The sequence below is a fragment of the Rousettus aegyptiacus genome, unplaced genomic scaffold (genome assembly GCF_014176215.1).
Source record: "Rousettus aegyptiacus isolate mRouAeg1 unplaced genomic scaffold, mRouAeg1.p scaffold_m13_p_1, whole genome shotgun sequence".
In the NCBI taxonomy this organism is placed as follows: domain Eukaryota; kingdom Metazoa; phylum Chordata; class Mammalia; order Chiroptera; family Pteropodidae; genus Rousettus; species Rousettus aegyptiacus.
Genome location: NW_023416284.1, coordinates 41,327,827 through 41,351,914, shown reverse-complemented (window position 1 = coordinate 41,351,914; position 24,088 = coordinate 41,327,827). Strand labels below are relative to the sequence as shown.

The 24,088-nt window shown below is 37.9% G+C and overlaps 1 protein-coding gene across 8 annotated transcripts in view; it reads right to left on the bottom strand.

The window, feature by feature from the left end:
* Positions 1–24,088, bottom strand: part of NFIA (nuclear factor I A) — a 352,559-nt gene that overhangs the window by 21,344 nt on the left and 307,127 nt on the right. For 6 of the 8 annotated variants that reach the window (XM_036228703.1, XM_036228766.1, XM_016140371.2 and 3 more), the window contains one exon: positions 15,527–15,618. The exons of the other annotated variants lie outside the window; for them this stretch is intronic. In XM_036228703.1, coding sequence (XP_036084596.1) covers positions 15,527–15,618 — 92 coding nt within the window. The remainder of the gene's footprint in view (positions 1–15,526; positions 15,619–24,088) is intronic. 8 annotated transcript variants of the gene reach the window in all.

Here is a 24,088-nt window from a genome sequence, read left to right as displayed (position 1 = left end):
AAAATCCAAAGTAGATGGAATCCAGAGCTCTAAAAATGTGAAGAAAAGGACCTGGCAAATGGATTTTTTTTCTAAAAAGATAAAAAAGGGAGAGGAGGGAAAGTGAAACAGGAAAAAAAAAAAACATAATAGAAAGAAATGCATGTTCTTTTTTTTTTTTTTTTTGTATTTAAAAAATGTGTACTGGTGAATCCTACTTAATAACAGTCCTGAGGTGTCAGATTCTTGGTTTTAGAAGAGTGCTACATGCAGCGTAAGATTCTATGTTATTGCTTTCATCCAGAAAATAGCCACAATTTCTTTCCCCACAAGAAGCCTTCATCCATGATCCTCCATCTTGACTTGTTCACAACTGTATATGAAGATTATTTGATAGCAATCAACCCACTATCACTGTTTGGGGACATTATAGGAGAACAGCAGAGTAATTTAACTATATAGTTGATTAGTGTAATAATCACCATTAAATTTAGTAATGATAGTGGGATTCCCCTTACTTTGGTTAATGCCCATGGACAATTCATTTCTTGACTGCCAGTGGTAGAAATGGTTTTTGAAATATTAACTTCTGCCCCATGGGAATGATGCTTAGCCCATCACATTTAATTTTTGACCTTCACTGAACAGCATGATCCTAATCCCTTGATTTTATAATCTTAACTAGGAAACATTAAAATATGGATTGACTCCAGTTGGCAGGAATCTTTATGTTCTTTTCACTAAAAAAGCTATAAATCCAATGGTTGACCTTTTATTTCCAGGTCACAAATGACACCCACTCACTTTTGTCCATTCACATAGGATTTATGTTAGGGTCTACAGGTATAAGCCATGAAAGCTGAACTTTAATGAAATGTCTTTCAAAGATGTGCACTTAACCAAAAATTTCCCACAAAAAAATTGGCGGATGGCCTTTTAAAAACAGCTATTATATCCTCAGGTTCATTTTTAGCCTCTCCTAATTCTATTTCTCACTTGAAGTAAGTTTCTTCTAATAGTACCTTTTTTCTAAGGATACAAATTAGGCTTGTTTGGGATGATAACAGTACCTTAGTTTCCAATTTAGGAAAGATTTCTAAAATGTTCTCTTTGCCATCACCATAATTTATCTATCGCTAGCTGAAAAATGTTCCTTGTCCTTTTTCACAAAATCAATTGTATTGATGGGAGGCATTCTGTGTTGTCAATCAGGGAAATGTGATTTGATGGGACCCCAAAGCAGTGAGATGAGGGAAGGAATACCAAACCCGCTCAGGTCCACAGCAACTGAGCGAGATCAATGTTTCCCATAATACTCTTCCTGTCATGTAGCACCCTACCTGTCACAATTAATAATGTAGAGGGAGCTGATTAACTTAAGTAAAGTGCTCTCTGCTGTGTAAACACAAAGATCTATGAGGCAGAAAAAGAGGAGGGGCAGGAAAGAACAAAACGTCATTTTTATTTTTCATGTGGACACGTTCTCACTTTCCATTCTTCTCTTGTAACAATTACTGTACCAGCCACTCTGACAGAGTCAATAAATTGATCTGGGTCTTGATGCAGCAGCAAAGCAGACTGATCTGATACACCATTATCTACGATGGAAAGTGAGGGTGGAGGTGGGGGGGGTGCACTCGGTGGCAGAGGGCAAAGGGGAGAGGACAGCAAAGGCAGGTCTGCGTTGCTCTAGATAGGTCATTCATACTTCATCTGGAGCTTCTGGGATAGATAGATATATGCGCGGTGTGTGTGTCCGTGCGTGCGTGCATGTTGTGGGGAAAGGATAGAGAAAAAGAAGCCTTCAACTTGGCTAAAAGATGCAGCCTAAGTAATACCGTATGCACCACTTATTTAAGTCCCTGTGGTATTTCAGTCACTCACACCAATCTGCAATTCAATGAGGATCACCACCCCATTAGAACTAATCATGTCAGCTGTGTATCTGACAAAATAAACATTCAGAAACTGTGCTCCTAGGTTCATAACTTGTTTTTTGCACTGGTATTTTTTTTCTCTCTCCCTCATCCGACATAAAGTTTAATAGTTTTTTAATATGAAATTACAACATACATAGAAACTCTCCGTTTGCATTCCTCAGCGTATTTTTCCTTACAACTAGAAACTGCAGCTGTTAGCTGAGCTTTAACTTGCTCCTTGGGAGTATGCTAAGTATGTTCTTAATAAATAAATATCATTCCACTAGCTAATGAGAGAATTAATGGCACAACTTATGGAAAACGGATGAGGGAGGATGTGGGGAGAGGAGACTCAGCTCAAGGGGAAAATTACCAGATCACCTCTGGGGTTCTTGCCATATTAACATTTCTATGTTTCTACTGGCAATCACATGTCCCTGGTTCTAAACATGAATGAAATACATTCTGCCTTACCTCTGGTACTGACAGAGGTTCGATTCTAAGGGGTGAAAAGCAGCAGCACACATCAGCTTTCCATGAGCCAGGATAGGGTGCTAGGAGCTTTACTAGCTAATCATCTGAATCTTTGCAAAACTATGTGGAACGCAGGAATTAATTTAAAGTTTTATGACTGTGACATCTAAGGTTCAGAAGGGCTAAAAATTACCCCAAGTTCACTGTACTAGTATACTTGGGCTGTCATAACAAAGTATCATAAACTAGGTGGCTTAAACAACAGAAATTTATTTTCTCACAGTTCTGGAGGCTGGGATGTCCAAGATCAAGGTTCCAGCTGATGTAGTACCTGCTTTGGTACCTGAGGGTCCTCTTTCTGGCTCGCAGACAGCTGCCTTCCCCCTGTGTCCTCACATGGCAGAGAGAGAGCAAAGTCTCTGGTGTCTCTTCTTATAAAGGCACCAATCCCATCAAGAGGCCCCACCCTCATCCAAACATAATTACCTTCCAAAGGCCACATCTCTAAATACCATCACATTGGGGGTTAAAGTTTCAACATACAAACCTAGTGTGAGCAAGGGTGGGAAGAACACAGTTCAGTCCATAGCAGTCATGCACTGAGATAAAACAAAATCAGGTTTGTCTGGCTCCAAAGCTTATGTTTTCACTACTACATTAAACTGCCCAGGAGGGGGGTGGGGGGACCTCCTGACCACAGGCCTTAACGCTTCTACCACCTGTAAAATCCTGTGCCTAATTCATGTAAACTGAGATAGGTAGGTTACGGTTTCTTCACATAGAGAGGTCCAACTGCACCCTTCACCTGTTTCCCATTCCCACAGAATAAAGTCCAAATGTCTTGCTATTGTATAAAGGTATGTATGTGTGTATTCATGACTAGACCCTGTCTAACTTCCCAACCTCATTACTCAACATTCTCTGTCATTTACTTATACTAACAGATACACTAGAGTAGAGTTCTCCAAACACACAGTGCTGTTCCTTTGCATGTGCCGTTCTCCTTCCCTGGAATGGCATGTTCTACCCGTTTGTCTCCTTCAAAACCAGCTCATGTATCATCTCCTCTAGAATGTCTTCCATGACTCCCCTGATTTCCTCCAGAATTATTTTTCTTATTGTTTATGGATATTTATTTCTTTTCAATTACAGTTGACATTCAATATAATTTTATAATTAGTTTCAGGTATACAGACAGCATTTATATAATTTATGAAGTGATCCCCCCAATTAGTCTAGTACCCATATGGCATGACACAGAGTTATTACAATATTACAGATGGCTGATGGACATATGAAAAGATGCTCAAGGTCACTAGTCATCAGAGAGATGCAAATTAAAACCACAATGAGACCTCACCTCACAAATGTCAGAATGGCTATCACCAGTAAATCAAAAAACAAGTGTTGGCAAGGATATAGAGAAAAGGGAACCCTTGTGCACTGTTGGTGGAAGTGCAATTTGGTGCAACCACTATGGAAAACAGAATGGAGCCTCTTCAAAAAAAGTGAAAAATATAACTACCTTATGACCCAACAATTCCACTTTTGGGTATTTGCCTCAAAAGATCCAAAACACTAATTCAAAAATACATGCATCCCTACGTTCACTGCAGCACTGTTTACAGTGGCCAAGATATGGAAGCGACCTAAGTGCCCTTCAACAGACAATTGGATAAAGAAGATGTGGAACACATATACAACGGAATAATACTCAGCCATAAAAAAAGGAAATCTTACAATTTGCAACAACATGGATGGAACAAAAAGACATTATGCCAAATGAAATAAGTCAGACAGAGAAAGACAAATACCATCTGATCTCCCCAAAGCTATTTATCTACCCTCTGTACTACTTGTAGATTATATATACTTCAATTATTTTACTTATCTACCTTACCATAATTTGTTTACTTTTCTCCCTAGAAGTCTGTAAGCAATGTACGGCAGGAATTGGATCGTATATATTAATAGTCCCCCTTCCAGACTAGTGTGGTGCCAGGAATACAGTATGTGCTCAGTTACTTCTGGGTTTCTTTTCCCTCTCTTAGATCAATTACATAGCTGTTAACTAAGGCAGATGAGCCAGGAATCCAGATATTTTGACTCCCAGTCAAGTGCTCCTTTTTCCTCTACCAGGATGCACAGGTCCCTGTGGTCAATTCCACTTTTGGACCTTGTATTGTTCTTCTATCCCCCAATACTCCTCCTCCCCCTTCCTTCCCCTTCCCCCCTCCCCCCCCCCGCCCCCCCACTACCACACACACACACACACACAGCCAGGGATCCATGGTAGGGGGATTGTTTGCCATGTGGGCTGGCCTTAAATTTCCCTCAACTACTCAAGGCAACAAGAGACATACAGCATATCCAGCCTTGGAAGGCAGCACTGAGTGCTTCCCACATGGTTAAAGCAGTGCTCAAGGTTGCCTTGTGCTGAGGACACTTGGGCCTGTGCTGCAGCTCCATGATCCCGACACATTCAGACTCTGGAGCAGCGGGCAGGCAGGCCGGGAGGGCATGAGAGTGAGGAACACAGGGACAGGACAGCTTGTCCCAACCCGGTGAACCCAGAGTCCCAGCTCCGACACAGGGAACCAGCTTATCATAAGCCCATGTGATTTATTAGTTAATGTGTAAAGCATTTGGAAAGTGAAAAGCCAATTAGAAGTGCTAAGTTATTTCATCTCTGCTGTAAAGGAAGTAATGTGAAGCCTAAGGAAAAATTCTCATGCAAATATTCTGGGGAGGCGTGTGTTTTGGAATGTAACTCTCAATGAATAGGCCTCATTGAAAAGCTATATTCCAAAAAAGAAAGGCCACTAAGAATATGCTTTTATCCTAAATAAATAAACAAGAAGGTAAACAAGAGGAGTGTGAGAAAAGTGGACAGGAAGAATCATTCAGAACTCATGTGAGATTTTGAGAATGTCACATTAAACAATAGGCTCTGGCTTTGCAACTGCGTTAGTGGAACCTTCAAGGTCTTAGACTCATTAGAAGGCCTGGGAAAGCCTGTGTACACAAGGGGCCTCTCCTAACATGACCGTTCCTTGTTAGAGTGCAGGAACGTTTGGGGAAGCACATTCCTCAGGCATGGGATTTTCACAGGCAGGGCCTTTGTGGAAAGTGGGAACACCACCTGTACTGCCTTCTCTCCTCAGAGTTCACATAGCAGGTCCAATCAACTCACTTTCCTGTTCTCTGAACTCTGTTGACTCAAGCTCAGTAATACCAGGCTCTTTTCTTTTGCAAAGGAAGCATCTGGTTCCAAGTCATAAAAGAGAAACCCAGAACCCATTGCTGACTGTTTGATAAGCACCTGGGAGGGCACACGGAGGGCACTGTTTCACAGAGTTCCCCTGCAATTACAAAGGCACATGTCCTCCAACTCAGCCTTTTCAGGGGCCTCATTTACCAGAAGAACACTGACCCGGCCCTATGGGAACTGGGCTGCACAAAACCTCAGCACTTCTGCGCAAATTCTGGACTCAGATTGAGGGCTGAAATGAAATGATCACTACAACACTCATGAATGCACACAGCACATGTGTCTTCTAGACACATAAGGAGTGAGTGTGCAGGAAAGACACTGCAAGAAGAAAAGCAGCAAGAGATAAAAGGAGTCAAATTCAAACAACAGGAGTTGAAAAGTGCATGAAACCTATGAGGGAACAGCAAAAAAGGAATAAGGCAGATACTGTTAACAGTCTACCCACTATTGCCTTTTTTTCTTGGGGCAATTTTGTTTAGGGAGGACAATGTGACCAGCCCTGGGTAATGGATCATAATTTTAGCCAATCAAGATAATTCTGAGCCAGCTTTCCCAATATCCTTTGCAGCTAAAGATTAAAACATGACCAGTTTTAGTCAATGAGATCTAAATAGAAATTTGCTAACAGGAAACAGGGAAAGAGCATGGCAGAGTCTTTATTCCTTGATACAAGAGAAATAATGGAGAAAAATATAGGTATGATGTCTGGAGCTGCAGCAGCCATTTTGGAGCCAGAGGCACCAAGCATGTGGATACCAAGGATGGTAAAGTAGAATGTTAGAAGAGTATGGGTTCCTGCTGGCATCATGTAGCAGCTGAAACATTGCCAAAAACCACTCACCGACAGATTTATTGGTATGTGAAAAAATAACCCTGAATGGGTTAAGCCACACTTAATTGGGGTTTCTTCTATGAGTTAGATACTTTTATTGACTTCATTTCATATATGAGGAAACTGAATTTTAAAGGGTAGCATGTCCAAGATCACTCAGATAAATGGCACAGCCAGGATGTGAAAACAGGTCTATCCTAATCTCTAACTCATTTCCTTGTTCCCCAAAAGAAATCAGATCATGAATACCAAGTACATTTCCCTTAGTATCCTGGAACTTCCAGTGATCGGAAGCATCATTATCAAGACCCATCTAGAGACTGGAAATTTTGACGGCAATTCTGTGGTTGATACTACAGTTCTTTTTTTTACTTCACTGCCGGGCTATCATCAAACTCTGATCTAACTCCATTCAGCACTCTGTACCAATTCACAGTTTCTTTTTCAACTTTGACGATAACTTCATTTTCTATCCCCCTTTTCCCACAACCCCAAGGGCTAATTTAATTGATTCCAGCTTTTTAGTCTTTTCCTTCCTCCTCCATGAAATCTAAAATTTCCTGTGAAATCTCCCTCTTATCTACCCTTCTCCACTGCCACTGATCTCATTTTAACATAGTCATGCACTGTTTAATGATGGGGATAGTTCTGAGAAATACATCATTAGGGAATTTCGTTATTGTGAGAACATCACAGAGCACATTTACACAAACTTAGATGATACAGCCCACTGTGCACCTGAGCTATATGGTACCACCATTATGTATCCAGTCAACTGTTGATCGAAATGTTATACATCACATGACTGTATTGAACAGCAAGCAACAAAGGAACCAATATTTACTGAACACCTACTGATTGCCAGATTTCATGTAGGCACCTTCATCCTTTCAACAATCACCAATTTGCTTCAACTAAGAAGCTTCCTCAAATCTTTTTGGAACAAGGCAAAAAAAAAAAAAAAAAGGCAACAAACAAACAAACAAGGCTAAAAACCAAACTAAAATGTGTGGTTAAAGGTGACAGAATTACTGAAGTATAAGAACTGAGAGAGAAAAAAGAGAGCCCGAAACCCAGAATTGATGCTCTAACTTTGTCCAGAAGTGAAGTTTGTGGCTGAGGACATCTAAAATGTGCTGCCAAATTAAAACTTGAACGATAAAGGTCTGTTTATTGAAAAATTTATTTTAAGAGTGTCTCATAGCCTGTCAGTGAGTCAGCTGCCAAGTAAATGTGAAGAGAATGTGTCCAGAAATTACAGGTTGGTGTAAGAAATGGGAAGCTGAGAGGATTCACTGCCGCCCACAGTAGCATGGAGGGAGTGGAAGCAGACTGCATGAGTAACTCATCTCAGCAAGGCGTTGCTTACTATTCAACACCTATGACTGGAGCTGAGAACATAAGAGAAAAAATGACCAGGCACTGCCTTTCCCTTCGGATTCTGGAGGGGGTGGGAGGTACATTCACTTGCTGCCAGTCCTTACCACCCTCAGAGATATTGTTTCCCCTTGGCAAGTCTCTTCTTCCTTGAGGCACAATTTAGCTTAAGGGGAGAAATGGTGTTCAGGGAAGAACAAATGTACCCAATTTAATCAGGCTTTTGGGGTACCTTTAGGGCAGATGCTAGATGGAAGAATCCATGGGGTTGTAACCTTGGGGGAGGGTTGTCCTAATGTGCTGGATGATTGTTTTAGATCCAGCATTTGGCAGGTAGGCTCTGCCCGTATCCACATAGCAGCGCATAAGAACATGCTGAAAGGCTCACCCAAGTCCTTCCCAGATGGGGTGCACTGAAGGTAGTGTGGGCTCTGGAATCGGAGGTGGGTTTGTGTCTTGGCTTTACCGACCCCTGGCCATGTGGTTCTGGGAAAGTCGATTCCTTCTTTAAATCTCATTTTTTTAAATCTGTATAACGGGGAAAAACAATAATAATGGCTCTGCCTATTTCAAAGGGTTGTTCTCAAGATCAAATGAGAAAATACTTTGTAATCCAGAAAACTACTATTTAAATATAAGTCTAGTTACCAATCAGACAATAAAAGCTATCACTTGTTAAGTGTTTAATAGGTGTCAACCATTTACTTTCTTTTTACTAACAGAATTTGAGACTCAAAAGAATATATATATATATATATATCACCATTTTACAGTTATTAAACCAGACTAAAAAAATTGAATTACGAGAGAGAGAGAGAGAGAGAGAGAGAGAGAGAGAGAGAGAGAGAGAGAGAGAGAGAGAGAGAGAGAGAGAGAGAGAAATAGTACTTCTATGTGATGGAATAAATCTCCAACCAAGATCTGAAAAGAAAAACCACAATCTCACTGCTCTGCTATTTGGTCCCTGGTCAGAGGCTAGCTGTTCTCACAGATGCAGACCAATATCATTAGTTAAAGGTCTTTTTCCCAGGCAGGATGAGAGAATGAACTCAGTCTTGATTTTACAGATGCATAAACTAATAGGAAACTGGGGCACGTCTTCAGAAGAACCAAGTGCAGCATCAGTTCTATCCCACGGGACCCAATTTCTAGGCTTCTGATTCCTTGATGTAAGAGAATGAGTCAATCACAGACCATCTTAAAGAGAAAACGGTCAGTAACCTTTTACTCTAATAATTAAGGATGCTGATAGTATTTGGGAAAGAGATGTTTTGGAGACAAGATGGTTCAGATCCTGGTTACCTCATTTACTAGGGGTAGCCTCCTCTGAAACTTCTGTTTCCTCGTCTGTAAGTCAGGAATAAGGGCACCAACCTAAGAGAGTTCTGAGTCACAGAACCTGGCACACATGGGGGTTTAACACAGAGGAGCAATCTAACCAATTAACTTTTCAAAGTCAGGACAGGAGTAAATGGAATTTTATCTACCATTCTCCTCTAATCTTGGGAATTTTCAGCTGTGTGGGCTTGTAACTAAAATGCTTAAGTCCTATTTTATCTAGAAGAGGGAGGATCCTTTATCCTTTTTTTCTGTTAAAGAAATCTTGAATTTCTGGCCCTTGCAAACTCTCCAGGTGCTCCTTGAACTTCTGTGCGGTACCTAACCTCCTACAGGCTGGTGGCTCGGGGTCAGGGTAGGGAGGAGGCGGGGAAGGGCTTCATTGAAATGAATGAAGTGCAGTCTCAAGTGAGCTTAGTGCCCTGGGGTGAGGATATTACACAAGGAGGGGGTGTTTCTTGGAAATGAGGTATGTGGGGGCTACTGGATGAAATGTCAGCAGCAAGAAAGGATTCCAATTAAGTGCTTTGTCCAGAAAAGGCAGAACTCAACGTCTCTCTTCTTAGGAAGGGCTAAAGTCTTATTCTATCAACTCATGGATAAATGGGCAAAAATTAAAAGTATGTAAAAGAAGTAAAATGTACATGAACCAGAATCATATCAAACCAGACCAAAGTTGTACAAGGACAGAGAAACTAGCCTTTTTTTGCCACTCTTTGGAAAGTTCTACCCAACTCTTGAAACCTCTCAGGCAAATCCTTATGGTAAGTGATATCAGGCTGCATTATTAATATTGTTATCATAGTCATAACTATTGTTTATTTATATGTGTCTTCCACTACCTGGGAACAACCTGAGAACTGTTATTCTCTGCATTATGTTGCTGTTGAGAATATAGTAAGAGATAAGGAGTGAGTGAAGAAAGGAATTTATGAAGAGTTTTGCAGATTGCCTAAGTTTTGGTTTCTCAGGCAGAGCTTTAGGAGTGTGACCCAAAGAACGGCAACATATCAAAATGCTCTCAATATTCTCCACCTCCCCATATTCTTTATGCACCCCCACCAAAGGCAGGAAATGGGTGCCATGCTCACAAATGAGAGCAGGGACCTCTCCAGATCAGCTGGTTTCCCCACATGGTGAAGTATGTGGCTTGTGCATACATTTGTAAATTTCATGAGGCAAAGGCAGTCACACTGCCTGCAAGTCAGGCAGCTAAATGATTTATTAAGCAAAGGTTACAGCACCTGTGCCTTTTTGTCAACAAATCAGGCCCATGCCATGCCAAGCGATTCTTCTAATAACCCAAATGGTAATTTGGTTTTAAATAGCATTTCAGATACCACAATTCTGTTGATGCAGAACAGTGATAGATTTGGGTGGCAGGGAAGAAATGCCTGTTTTTAATATTGTTTGCACTCATTTTTCATTTTAAAGAATTAGTCCTCATTGAAGTTTTGCAGGTTAAGCATTTTATTTGAGCATTCTGATTAAACCAGAACCTGAATCAAAATGAGTTCTTTGCTCAGTCCTTCTGTGTGGGAATTGGTATTTCTATTTATTATGTGATGATGAAATATTAACATTTTTTTTTCTCTAAATAAATGCCTCCTCTTAATGGTGCTCATTTTCAGGGATCAGATTAAATTATGAGATGCAACTGAAATGGCCATTGGCTTTCTGCTATCTGAGATGATGATGGCATGTTCTCTATTATATTTATATCATTCAGTGGGTATGCAGGGGACGTTAACAGTGTCCAAAGTGAAGTAAATACTCTATGCCCCAGAGGCTTTTCTATGTGCTAATATCAAGTGACATGGGACACTACTGAAAAATGAGATTTGGGGTGGGATGAGTGGCCATGGCTTCTCAGAATAGATGAGTGTTCTCAAGGCTGTAGGGAGGTGGCTGTCCCCCATATTAATGATGAGTTGCAAAATGGAGAAGGAGGAGGAAGATGAGAGACAAATAATGATAGTAGCCGAGGTAGCAGACAAGTGAGGCAGAAGAATGGGGCAGATAAGTTGGCAGGAATGTTCAAACATCGCCAAGCGCTGGGGTGAGATATACAATGCAATTGAAAGGCATTTTGAAAGAAAACTAGCTCAAGGCAAGGCTAAAGAGAAGGCAATTCTGTTTCAGTGAAGGGAGGAATTCTCTGGAGGAAAAAAATAGCCTGGAAGGGAAGGAGGAGGAAAAATGGCTTTCAATTATCCATGTTATCTTTCCCTACCAATCATTACAGATGATGAATAGGTGCAATAAAAGCCAATATTCAATTTTTCCAATTTACATGGAAAGAAGGCCATAATATATTGTTAAGGGGAAGAAACAGCAGGTTACCAAACAGTGTATATAATATGATCTCATTTTTGCAATATATTTGTATTCATAGAAACAGTCTGGATGGATTTATACAAAAATGTTAACAGTAGGACTACAAGTGATTTTTATTATTTTTTCCATCTGTATTTTCCACAATTAACATGTATCATGACTGTAATAAGGAAAAGTCATTATTTTTAAACTTCCTTATGAATCATTTAGATTCAGCCAATAAATGCTGACTACCCACTATGTGCCGGGCATGAGAATTAGTGCTTTCAGAGGGGTCAGTACACAATTACAGTAGATTTTGTTGATAAATAGTCTGCTTTCTTGGCTGTTTTGCAGAATTTTAGACTCCTAAGAAGCAAAAGGGCTGTTAGAGTTTATCTAATGATTACATTTTAAAAATTTACCATCTTAACCATTTTTCAGTGTAGTTTGTGGTATTCAGTTCATTCACAATGTTGTGCACCCACTGTCCATCTTCAGAACCTTCATCTTGAGAAACTGAAACTCTGTGCCATTAAACAATAACTCTCTTCTGCCCTCCACCCAGCCAACTTGCAACCACTGTTTCACTTTCTGTTTCCATGAACTTGACAATTCTAGGTATCTTACATAAGTGGTATCATACAGTATTTGTCCTTTTGTGACTGACTTCCTTCACTTAGTATAATGCCTTCAAGGTTCATCCATGTCGTAGCGTGTTGCAAAATTTCCTCCCTTTTTAAGGCTGAATAATATGTATTATACCATACTATAATGGTAGATACACAATGAAATGTACCTACAACATTTTTTTTTTTTTTCATTTATCTGTCAATAGACACTTAGCTTGCTTCTACCTTTTGGCTATTGTGAATAATGCTAAGAACATGGGTGTACAACTATCTCTGAGACCTTGCTTTTAATTGTTTTGGGTATATACTAATGATTAGATTTTAATACAATCTCAGATTTAAAATCAGGGCATATTTCTGAGAGTTGCTGGTGTTGCATCAGACTCTGAATATCTGAAGGGCAAGTTGCTCACGAGTTCATGAGGTAGTACAGTATAGTAGTTAGAGAGCATAGGCTTTGAATTTAGACAGAACTGGGTATTGATTCTTGCTCCACTCCTCACCACTGGATAACCTTGGGAACATTAATAACCTCTTTAGGTCTCAGTTTCCACATCTATAAAGTGGAAATAATTATATCTATCCTGTTTGATGGCTGTAAAGGTTAGTTGGATAATTTACCTACAGTGCTTAGTACATAAAAAATGCTCAATAAATAGAGTGTATATATAATCAAAGAACTCTTTAATAACAAAACAAAACAAAGAAGGATCTTATGATAAACTCGAAGCTGACTACTTAAAATGTCTATGCATTAGTTTAAATTCTATTTGCTAGAGAAACAAAGACCATATCTAATCCACCTGCTATAGGTTGATGCTTCAGACATTCAAAGAGATTTCCACTGGGGACTCGTCTTTGGAAGAAAGGGAGGCCATTTTATTTTATATTTGTTTATGACTTTATGTGCAAGATATCTCCTTTGCATTTATAAAGCTCAGGTATCTGCTTGGTTGGCTCTTGAATTTTTACTTATCTAAAGGTAGAAAACAAAATTTTGTTTTCCCAGAAAACTTTTTCTGTAATTCGCTTAACACAAATGTCATGCCTTATCAAAAGTTCCAATATACAAAAATCCAAGCTTGCCTAGCAAATTATTAATTGGTGGGCCATTGTTCAAATTATATCTTTAAGAATTCCAGTAAAAATTTCATTTCTGAAATAATGTCTTCTCAAAAAGAAGCTTTTAAAAAAAGTATATTATTATTTTTATTATTTATTATCTATATGTCTAACATTTTAAGTGTTACTATATCTAGACATGTCTGAAATTGTAAGTGGTTCTAGAAAGTGGTTCTTTTTTTTTTTTTAAAGAGTTAAAATATACACCTAAAAATTAAAATATTAAGAACACATGATTTTTACTCAGGGAAATATAGGAAAATGCAACAACTTTGTTATCACAGTTTCTCACAAGACAATTCAGGAATGGCTTTTCTTCAAGCCAAATGTGGCAGGTGTCACAGTGATAAAAAAAAAAAAAAACATTTAAGCTGTTGTCCCTATAATGCCAACTATTTAGCAGAAACCAAAAAATTCAGTTCCAGATGCCAATATTGGGTCTACATGACATCATTTGTCCAGATGCGTGGAAAATCTGGATTTTTAAGAATTAAATTTTTGTGGTCAACATCATGAAGACCCAGTTTATGGGTTAAATAAGGCATTTGTGAAATAAAGTCATATCGGACTATAACATGTTTTGATTATAGAGAAACATTGAATGGAACACGGGGTACAATTTCTGTGCTGTGAATCACAGCTTATATAAAAAAATACTATGTAAAATACAAACAGGGCATTTCCTGTATTTTCGAGGTTTTTGATGAAATAACCTGAGCACACTAGGGCTTTGGGAAAAGAAATCTATCCAATATTAGAGCCAGCATCCCTAGTTCTCCCCTTCCATTGAACTTGAACATGTGAGCCCAAAGTACCAAATGAAATGCTCTTCTATTTTAATGCATTTGAGGTAATTATTCAACTTCAAATTCACCAGTTAAGTATTTGAAAGTATGGGAAAATAAGTAATAAACTTTAACAATTTTATGGGAGGTACTGAATAGGAGATGTTAATCCCAGATGCCATGTAAAGGCCTGTTTCAGAAGAAAGAGTAGAAGTGGGAAATTTAAGAGTTAACCTTCTCCCTCCCCTTTCTGCTCCCCCTCTCCTCCCAGCTGCCTCCTCTGAGGCTGTACTTTCTGTGACCCTGCTCCAGTGTAAGGAAGGCTTCAGATGCAATGCAGTTTAACCCATGCTGTCAACACAGCAATAAACTAAAACCCTTTACAGAGAGAGCCAACGGACCCAGGAAGGCAAATCTAGCCTGTTCAAAAGCACCTGGTCATAGTCTTACAAACAAAGATGAGTAGTTATAAATCTGGCATCTGGAGATTACACATCCAGGAATATGCACAAAATATCTTGGAGAATTTTTTTCAACCACCATGCTGAGAATCTCATAGAGAAAATATTTTCTTTATGTCAATTATTATAGTATATAGTCACATTCTAATTAGGAAATCAGAGAGGAGTTTTTTTACAAACTCGAATCTAATTCTATTTCACAAACCTCTAAGTATCTCTACAATCATTACCTTTGAACTACAAAAGTCTTTTATTGTTTCCCAATAAACAGCAGCCATTTCAAAACTTTCAAAAGAGATTTTTACTTCTTGATCTATACTAGCACTAAACACAACTATCTATTGAAAAACAAGCTCTAGATGTTCTGGCTTACTCTTTTCTCTTTTCTCAATCACCTACCTCAAAATGTGGCATTGTATTTACAGCCATCCCCTCCCACCCCACTGCACCTTGCTCTCCGGTACCAGCATAGCCAGTAATAAACACCTCCTATTTCTGCACCAACACCAGCAACTTAATGTGGCTCATAAACCCTTTCTTTTCCTTTCTTTTAGAAAGTTTGCCAGGTTCCTGGGGATCCTATAATGAATACAGGAGATCGGCTGGTTCCCCCATTCCCAGCATGCACTCTGATGTCGCTGGCAGCCAGAGCTGACATTCCAGTTTCAGTAGGGGCCTACTTCTGTCTCCTTGCATGTAGAGAGATTCCTAGAAGAGGAGACACACACCATCGAGCACTTCGGGGAAACTTTCTTGCCATAGCAAAAGAAGTTCTGGTCCAGAAGCCCTCCTCTTCTACCCCCTCAATACCAGAAGCAAAAATTGCCGGCAACGTATTCCATGATTTCTGAGAACACACGGAAATGTGGCTGAAGGGCCAGGGGCGGGTGGGGTCGGGAGAAAAGGAAACCAACCAGGGGCTGGGAAATGCAGCCTGTTGTGCCGAAAGACAAGTTACAATGCACCTGATGAATAAAACAAGCTGCGCTACATACAGAAAAGATGAGAGCGGCCCACCTGTGTCTGTTGAGGGATATTTACAAAGCTTGGATCCCGTGGTCCAACACTGACGAATCGATTTGCGGGGGAGGTGCTGGGTGTCGAGTAGGCTGTGAAGGGAAGGGACACATGCGTTCAGGAAGCAGCACGAGATTGCACACACAAACAACACCAAAACACACAGTCTCCGAGCCTATGCAGCTGATTAACAAAGAAATGTGCAAACACTGTAGCTAGCAAAGGGATCTGGCTAGCAAGGGCATTTAGACAGTCAAAAAAGGGAAGGGGTATCCACTTCCAAAGACTGTTGGAATAAAATGATGTCAAACTGGTGCTCAGATGAGCTCTTTTCTCTTTTCATCATACAAATTAGAACATGCAGGACATTTGCAAAGTATACTTTCTGCGTTAAACATGAGCTCTTGGGTCAGAAAGAGATACCAAGTTTGTAGAGAACAGAGGGAAAGAAATTAGGTAGAAAGGGGAGGTAAGCAGATCATTTTACAACCTTGCTTTTCACACTATTACACTCCAAAATTTCTTGAAACATTCCTATGACTCTATAGCTAAACATCGAAGAGGAGTCTTTATAGAAGGAATTAAAGGGTTTTCTGGGAAGGACATGGAAACCCATTAAGGACAAGCTGTCTTTACAGGCTTGGGAGAGTGTCTAGAATCTTTATGATGCTCAAAATGTGCTTAAAACATTAACATTTGTAGTCTTCTAATCCTAGAACCATTTAGGCACAAACTTCAAGACCCCATAAAAACCAAGATACCACACTGCAATCTCAGATACCATACTTCAGTTTACTATCATTTTCACAATACATAGATATTTTGTTGTTTTTATATTTATATTTAAGAGCTTTATTTTACTGAGAAAAAAATACAGCTGCTCATAAATCTAAATGTACATTTTGTTTCTCGGTGTCCTACAATTCACTTCTTTACCACAAACTCCAAGGGTTTATTCACCTTTTCTTTGTACTAGAATTTTTAGATAGGCTATTGTTTAATTTCAAATTTCTTAACAATACTTGTAAATGCCTCAGATTTTGGACTAACTCTAGACATACATCATCTAAAAGATGCAAAGAATTTGCAATTTTAAAAAACACATATAATTGAAGGAATAATACCAAATTCCTTTCCCAGATTTGTTTTTCCTTATTGACATCATTTGCTTCATTTACTTTGATTTTACTGAAAACTGCTCAGACTTCTTGTTTCCTGGTTAAACACATCTCGAGATAAAATTTCTACTAATCTAGCCCAAGTCCTGTCGGTCATCTTTGGAAAGAGCTATGTCACCCACTCAGATCTGTGATAATCATGCGGTGTGGCTGTGTTAAACCAGCACTGAACAGAGGATGAACATGAGATGAGGGTCCTCCGATGTCTATTAATAAGAAAAATTTTGTTGTAGTATTTGTTTTAGAAGGATTTGTCCAGTGAAAGCTTTATATGAAACCATCTAAACGTATGGTGTGTTGTACTATCTAGCGGTGTGAATCTACTGATTTCTTCCCCGGCCCATCCTATGTCAGACTAACTTGAACAGATTTGAGAAATATTTTTGTATTTAGCCATTCTGTGTTTGCCTCTCACTCAACGATGTGAAGGAAAATTAACTTTTTACAAGATCAGTAAAATACTCTTTATTAATTGCTTCATTCAATCTATTTCATATGCTTCCTACACTTTAATAAGTCTCAATGGAAGTTTTATATTGAAAATGATGGACTATAATTACCTGGTAGTGAATTTACCTGCTCCTAGGGCACAAAGAAAATGTGGGGGAGATAAGGAGGAAGCTAGTAGATGAAATAAGCTATTAAGCCTGTTAGTGGTTAGTGGGGGAAAAAAAGTGTTCTTTTACACGTGAACAGGTAGGTAGGTTAAAAAGGAGCAAAGAGTGTCAAGAGATGTTAAGGTACTAAGTGGTCGATGACAGATGCTGACATGTGAGTCCTTGGTTCGATGGTCTTAGTAGAACTGTGTACACAAGCCTGCACTGCTCACTGCATATAAGCAGCAGAATTTCCTATGACACTTTTACCATAGTGGTGATGTCAGAAACAAACATGCTGATTGATCCCAGGATGCGTGACTTTTTTTTTTTTTTGGCTTTTCTATTCTCTCTTTTTTTCCCCCATGACGATAGTTCTCCATTGACCATAATAAGTTTACTAAATCTGGAAAGGTTTGTATTATATCCCATTCTCTATTTTTGTCTGACTTAAATGTTGCCATTTGAAAGCAGGCTTAGCATGCAAATAATTTTGCCACTCGAAATTACCATGAGGCTAACAATTGGATATTTTCCTTTCTTCAAGCACGAGACAAACTTCGCAGTCTTGGTTTCAAAATATCTCAGAAAGCCTTTAATATTCTCATAGGCTACTAAAACGCCTCCAAAATTTGTTCTTGTTTTTAAAAAAGAAAGCAATGGTGAGAGAGGTGGTAGTGTGTTTGCATTAAAAACAAACAAACAAACAAAAAAAAACGATATTACAGCTACAAGAATCTGTGAAGTTCTGAGTACCCAAGTTATAGAATAGAATAAATGGTGCCCAGGGAAATTTATTCTAAAGAAAGCTAGTTTCTGGAAAAAAATCAAGGACATGGGAAAAACAAGGGAAGGAAGAAAAGTTCTGACTCATCTTCTATTATTGTAGCTACAATAGGCAGAGTGTTCATCTATACAGGATGTAGTTCCAGAAATGATATGACATAAGTTGAATCTGATTTCCCCAAAGAAACAGTGGAATAAGGGAGTTATAATATTGAATGAATACCTCAATTGAAACTTTTTATTAAAACAACCACATATGCCATGGTGAATCAATTATACATGCACGGTTAAGAGCTTTCAATATGAATATAAAATCAAATAAAAGGGGCAATGTGGTAATTAATTATATACAACTCTGTTTATTATTCTATTATATCACATTCATATCTTTCTTAATTATAATTCTTGCCTTATTTACAACAGCAATAATCAAATTTTACAGGAAGAGCTTCAGGAAATCATGAAATCCAGAAAGTAATTTTCTGAGAAGATTATTTTAGGCATTTCTCAGGATTCTGGAGGGCAAATTCTGGGATATTTAATGATTTTCTGATAAAGTCAACAGGGAAATCAATTTGCTTATATAATCTCATTATAAAAGTCCACATAGCAAACATGACTATTAGAAATATAATTATTGATTATTTAGCTGCTTCTGAAACAAAACGTTTGCTTTCTTTCTTTCTTTTTTTTTTTTTAGCAGCCATTTTACCTACATGAGCAATATCACCATGGATTTTTTTTTTTTTTTAACATTATGGAAGATCATTACCATAAGAAGATTCCAATAGCTTTTATTTGCGCTAATCTGACCATATTTTCCCTCTTTCTAATGTATTTCTTTACATTATCCAAGAGTCTTAGTTTGGCCTTACCCACAATGATAAGTATCAGAATTCCAAACCAGAATTTTTCCCATATTCAGAAAACTCCACTCCTCTATTACCCACTTACTTAAGGCACTGCTAATTCTACAATCCTTCACTTAGGCAGTACAAGTTTTGATCAGTATAAGCTGTTGGGAGAATGGGTCAAGAACAGTTCTTTCTTTATAAGCAATAGTTATACAGGGTCCCTGAGGGTGCTGGAATCTATCTCTAAGGTGGGCAGAGAGAGTGGCAGAGATCACCCATTAACATTGCTTTTAACAATCATGCAGGTGTTCCCTGGGAGAACTTAACCTCTAAGTCCTCAGAAATGGATGTAACTGACTGCCTGCAAACCAAACAGCATCTCAACTTCTGTTGTTCCTGGGGTGTCTGGTTTTGTTTTGATTTTCCTTTCATAAATAAGAAGGGAAAAGGGATGAATCTGGATAAAAGAATCATATTTCCAGATAAATCAGTTGTGAGTCCACAACAGCTTTCACCCAACAACCATAACTGACCACAAGTGTTAAGAAGGTGGTCAGATTGTTTTGAATAAAAATGCTTTGAGTTTTCCTGTTTGGGGAAGAAAATGACTGAAGAAAAAGATATAAAGAAAAATAAGTTAAATATTTGTACAAAAGTCATTTGGTGTTTTTCTAAGATAAAAACCGCATCAATGAAGTCACTCAAATCTGACAAAGTAGAAAATGTGAGTCTGCATCACTTTTTTGAAAGTAGGCAGACCGATCCAAAGTCTAGTTCAAATTGAACAACCACAGAAATATATGTAATAACTGAAAGGCAGAACAGGGAGAAAATTTAGATAGATTTCTGTCTGGAGTGTGAGTGTAAAAGAAGAACTGCCTTGTGGATCGAGCCCCCTCCAATGTCCACAGAGTGCCCACAAGGAGGCTGAGTGGCCAGTCCAGCTGGGGCCAAACTGCCTGAGTGGAGTAACGGCCAACTCCTACACAGCCGCTAGGGTGGAAATGACACAGGTGCCTTGGCAGAAAAGCAAATTTAAGAGACCTGGTGAACTCTGAGGTTCTGAATTTACTTCAAGACACAAGAGCTATGAAGTCCCCTAAACCCTGGCAGTCTGGCCTACAAACTGACATGAAGTTTGATGAGACTCTATATGAAACGAGTAAACACCCCTTTCTCCATTCCCTTAAACTCCTCCAAGTTTAATCTCTCTGTCTCTCTGTCTCTCTGTCTCTCTCTCTCTCTGGATCTCTTGACTTGTGCCAGGCTCGCTACCGAGCATTATGGGAGATACAAAGTTAAGTAAGACACACTGCTTTCCTCAAAATGTTAGAGTCTAACGAGAGAGATGAGTACAGAAAATTAAAATATGAGTGCCTAAAAGTCATATAAATAAAATCTGTGGACTGTTAAAGGACAGAAAAGTGATACCTGGCAGGAGAGCAGAAAAAACTTTAGAAAGGAGGTGGAGATGGCTTTTGAGACAGGTTCAGATGGATAATGCATCACAAAGGAAACAGCACAGCAAAGTAACAGAGGTAGGAATTGGAGGCATCAGTTGTGGAGGGAAAGGAGAAAAGAGGAGACATAGCAAATTACATTTTGCCATATAATAAAAGAAGATAAAATATTAAGGATCAGACCCAAATGTTTGAAAATGGAAGGAAGGAGTCTATCGAATTTGCTTTTCTTTTAAGAGGAAGAAATAATTTATAAAACAAAGACACCAAATTATCATTCTAAACACCCTAAAGACAACTAGACATCCTAAACTCTCTAAACCTTTTCCTTCATATCTCAAATATCAATATGCACGTCACATGTTCTCTTGTTTTCAGAAATTTAGACATATTCACATGTGAGAAAATTTCCCTCAAAAAATAACTAGTCAAAAATGCAATCTCATTCACATAGGCTTACTGTGATTCCACTACTGGCCCAGGAATGTGTTAGTTATTGGACAGAAGTAATCAAAACAAGTTTAGGAATGCAGAGTTGAACAGATCCCTGTGCGTTCAAATTGCAATTTTATTGTTTACTAGTGACACTTGACAGTGAGGGAAAAGTGCATAAGAAAGCATTTGGTTGCAATCTGAAACAATGAGATGACTAAATGCCTAATGGAAATAGTTTCCAGAATCTTTCCTTAATGGCACTATCACATGTTTTTTTTTTTTTAAAAAAAAAAGCTTTGTGAGGAAACTTCCATTTTTAAAAAAAAAAATGCAGAAACTATTAGAAAATAGATCAGCTAATCTCTAAATGAAACCCACTACAACCGACTCATTTAGAAACTTGAAGAGCACTATTTCTTGCAAGGTCACAAAAGAGACACTGGAAGATATTGGAGTGCTTTTTCTTCAAAGAAATCTATCGGTATTGACAAGAGTACAGGGCCTGAGTTAGCATTATTAAAATCATCATACAACCAAGGAAACACAGATAGCCTTTGCTTACACATGATCCAGTATTCAGAGATTTAGAAATCCCCACATGATTAAAGGGATGTTATAGTTTTCATCCAGATGTTTAAAATCTAGAAGATAACCACACTGAATTTCCATTATTTTGATCACATCTGTGCAGTCAGTTACCTCATTCTATTATCTCTGCAAATCTTTTGTCTCTACAAACAAGTTACCAACAAAAAAAGACACAGCCCTCAGGGCATGAAATTAAATAAAGCCTACTTATCGCTAGTAAATTATTATAGAACAACATATCCGCAAGCTTTCTTCCAGAAAAGTTAATGAACTCTAACTTTAATATATTAGCATTACTTAACATGTATGGTAACAATTTACATGACATGTCTAATGTGTCAATAGTTCACAAAAATCATGAAAAGAATCAATTTAGCCAGATGGCCTTGTTCTGCTGTTATTTCTACTTACATTAAGGATCCTTATAGGGAGGTAGGGGTTCAAGCTATATTATTATTTGAGGTAAAACATGCAAAAAAGGAAGTTATAAGACAATTCATGTGTGCACACAGAGAGAGGATCAGAGCGACCTGTAACTGGTGACACTTTGACCTTATGTTACCAAAATCTGTGTAATAAAGAGGCACTTTACAATGAGTGCTTCCTGTATACAGGATTTTAAAACTGCCTACAATGTTCTTTTCCATAATATTTTAAAAGAATAAGAATACAGCCTTCTTTCAGTTCATTTAATGTATTTCTGATGGCTAATCCAAATTCTGCAACTGTCATTTATTTCTCTGTGTATGTGGTGTGTTGTTCAATTGATAGAACATATTTATTGATCAGAAGCAACAATGTATATGGGTAGGCACAGGTGAAAGTTATATTAAATAGCTACTGAAAATAAACCCTGGATTCAGCTGGAGTTTACTATAAAAAGAAACTTAGATCAATATATTGGATCGCTCTCCCTTGAAAGGCTTCTGCAGTCTCTCAAAAGGCAATATAACTCTGGAAACCTACTTTTGGGAATTCATCCTCAACAAATACTTAAAAGTACAGATAAAATTTATGCTCCAAGATGTTCATTACCGCATTACTTATGAGAACAACAAATTAGAACCAAGTTATAAGCTAATTCTTCATCCATATGTTTTAATATTTTGCAGCCATTAAAAACATTTTAAAATAATAATGACATCACATGTTTATGGAATGAAATAAAATGAATAAAATCAGATTACAAAATGTATATATGTATATACATATATACACATATGCATACATATATTTACCATGACTAACTATGTTTAAAGTATGCACAGAAGATGACTGGAAAATATGCACAAAAAATGGTTGTTTCTGAAGAGTGATTCTGTGAACGATTTTTAAATACCTTCCAGTAATTTTTGGTCTTAAGTAACACATAAACTGAACCCGAAAACCTCAAATACTTCTAATTTTGCAGCAGTGCAATGTAGTCAATAGAAAATGAATTACAGAATCAGAAAATTCTGGATTGAATCCATTCAGTCTTTTACTAGAAATGTAATCTTGGCAAGCCAGTTAACCTCTCTGAGCCTTTGTATATAAATTATCCAGTATAATAAATACTATTTACTTCAATACTCCTAGACCTTTAACTAAGGATTCATTTCTCTGTGAATGTCTAACGGGCTACTCTTTCCATAGGAGCAATGTAGAGAGTGATCCCTAAGAAGAGGCTTAGCTAACAAGATGGGGAATCTCCAGAATTCCACTGTACTTCATATGAAAACAACTGAAGAAAATGCCCAAATCACCCAGTCAGGGACTACTGGTTCTAAAATCTGATTAAGGGTATTACACCAAGATATCTATCTTCCAACAATTAAAAAAAAGTCATATTCGAACCCCTTAAGAGTTAATGTTATGATCAGACACATAAGTGATTTGTAATGGTGTAAATGGTTTTCTGAAAAGCAATTTGGTAAATGTTTATTGAGAGGAATACTCAGACTGCTTGTACTAGTATTTCCAATTCTAGAAGTCTATCCTACTGAAATTATTCAAATTGAGAACAGAAATATATATAGTCCATGATATATTGAAACATATTTCATAGTTTGGGATAAGAGTTAATGTGCTACAGTAAGGGCATAAGTAAAAAGAATTTTAAAATCATATTTCCTAACTTTTTTTATGAAATAAGAAGTAAAATACTAATTAAGAAAATAGCACACAACTGTCAACAGTAATGAAAAAATAAATTTTAAAAAATTAAAAAAAGGAAAATAGCATACAAATATTATATTCAGTAGGTCACCATCATCTTATACATGTGTGTATACATACATATACAGGTACACACATAAACATGCACTAAAAAAATGGGAGGAAACCAGGCCAAAATGTTGTTAGTAGTTGATTATATGAGAATATAATGTTCTTTTTTATACTTTTTCTATATTTTTCAAGTTTCCCACCCTGCCTTATACTACCTTTACAAAGAAAATCTTAAAACTCATCTGTCATTTCTGTCATCTGAAAAAGCAAAAAACTGAGGCAAAACCAACATGGTTTTTGATGCCCTATTGAACGTAATCATCCATTGTCTGTTCTCTTTTGTCACTCCTTCTTTACAATGTTCATCTCTTACTCTTTTTCTTGCTCTTATTCCTCTATTTTCCATCTAATTCAATGTACCCAGGAGTTGTTACTCTTGGAATATACATAAAAGTTC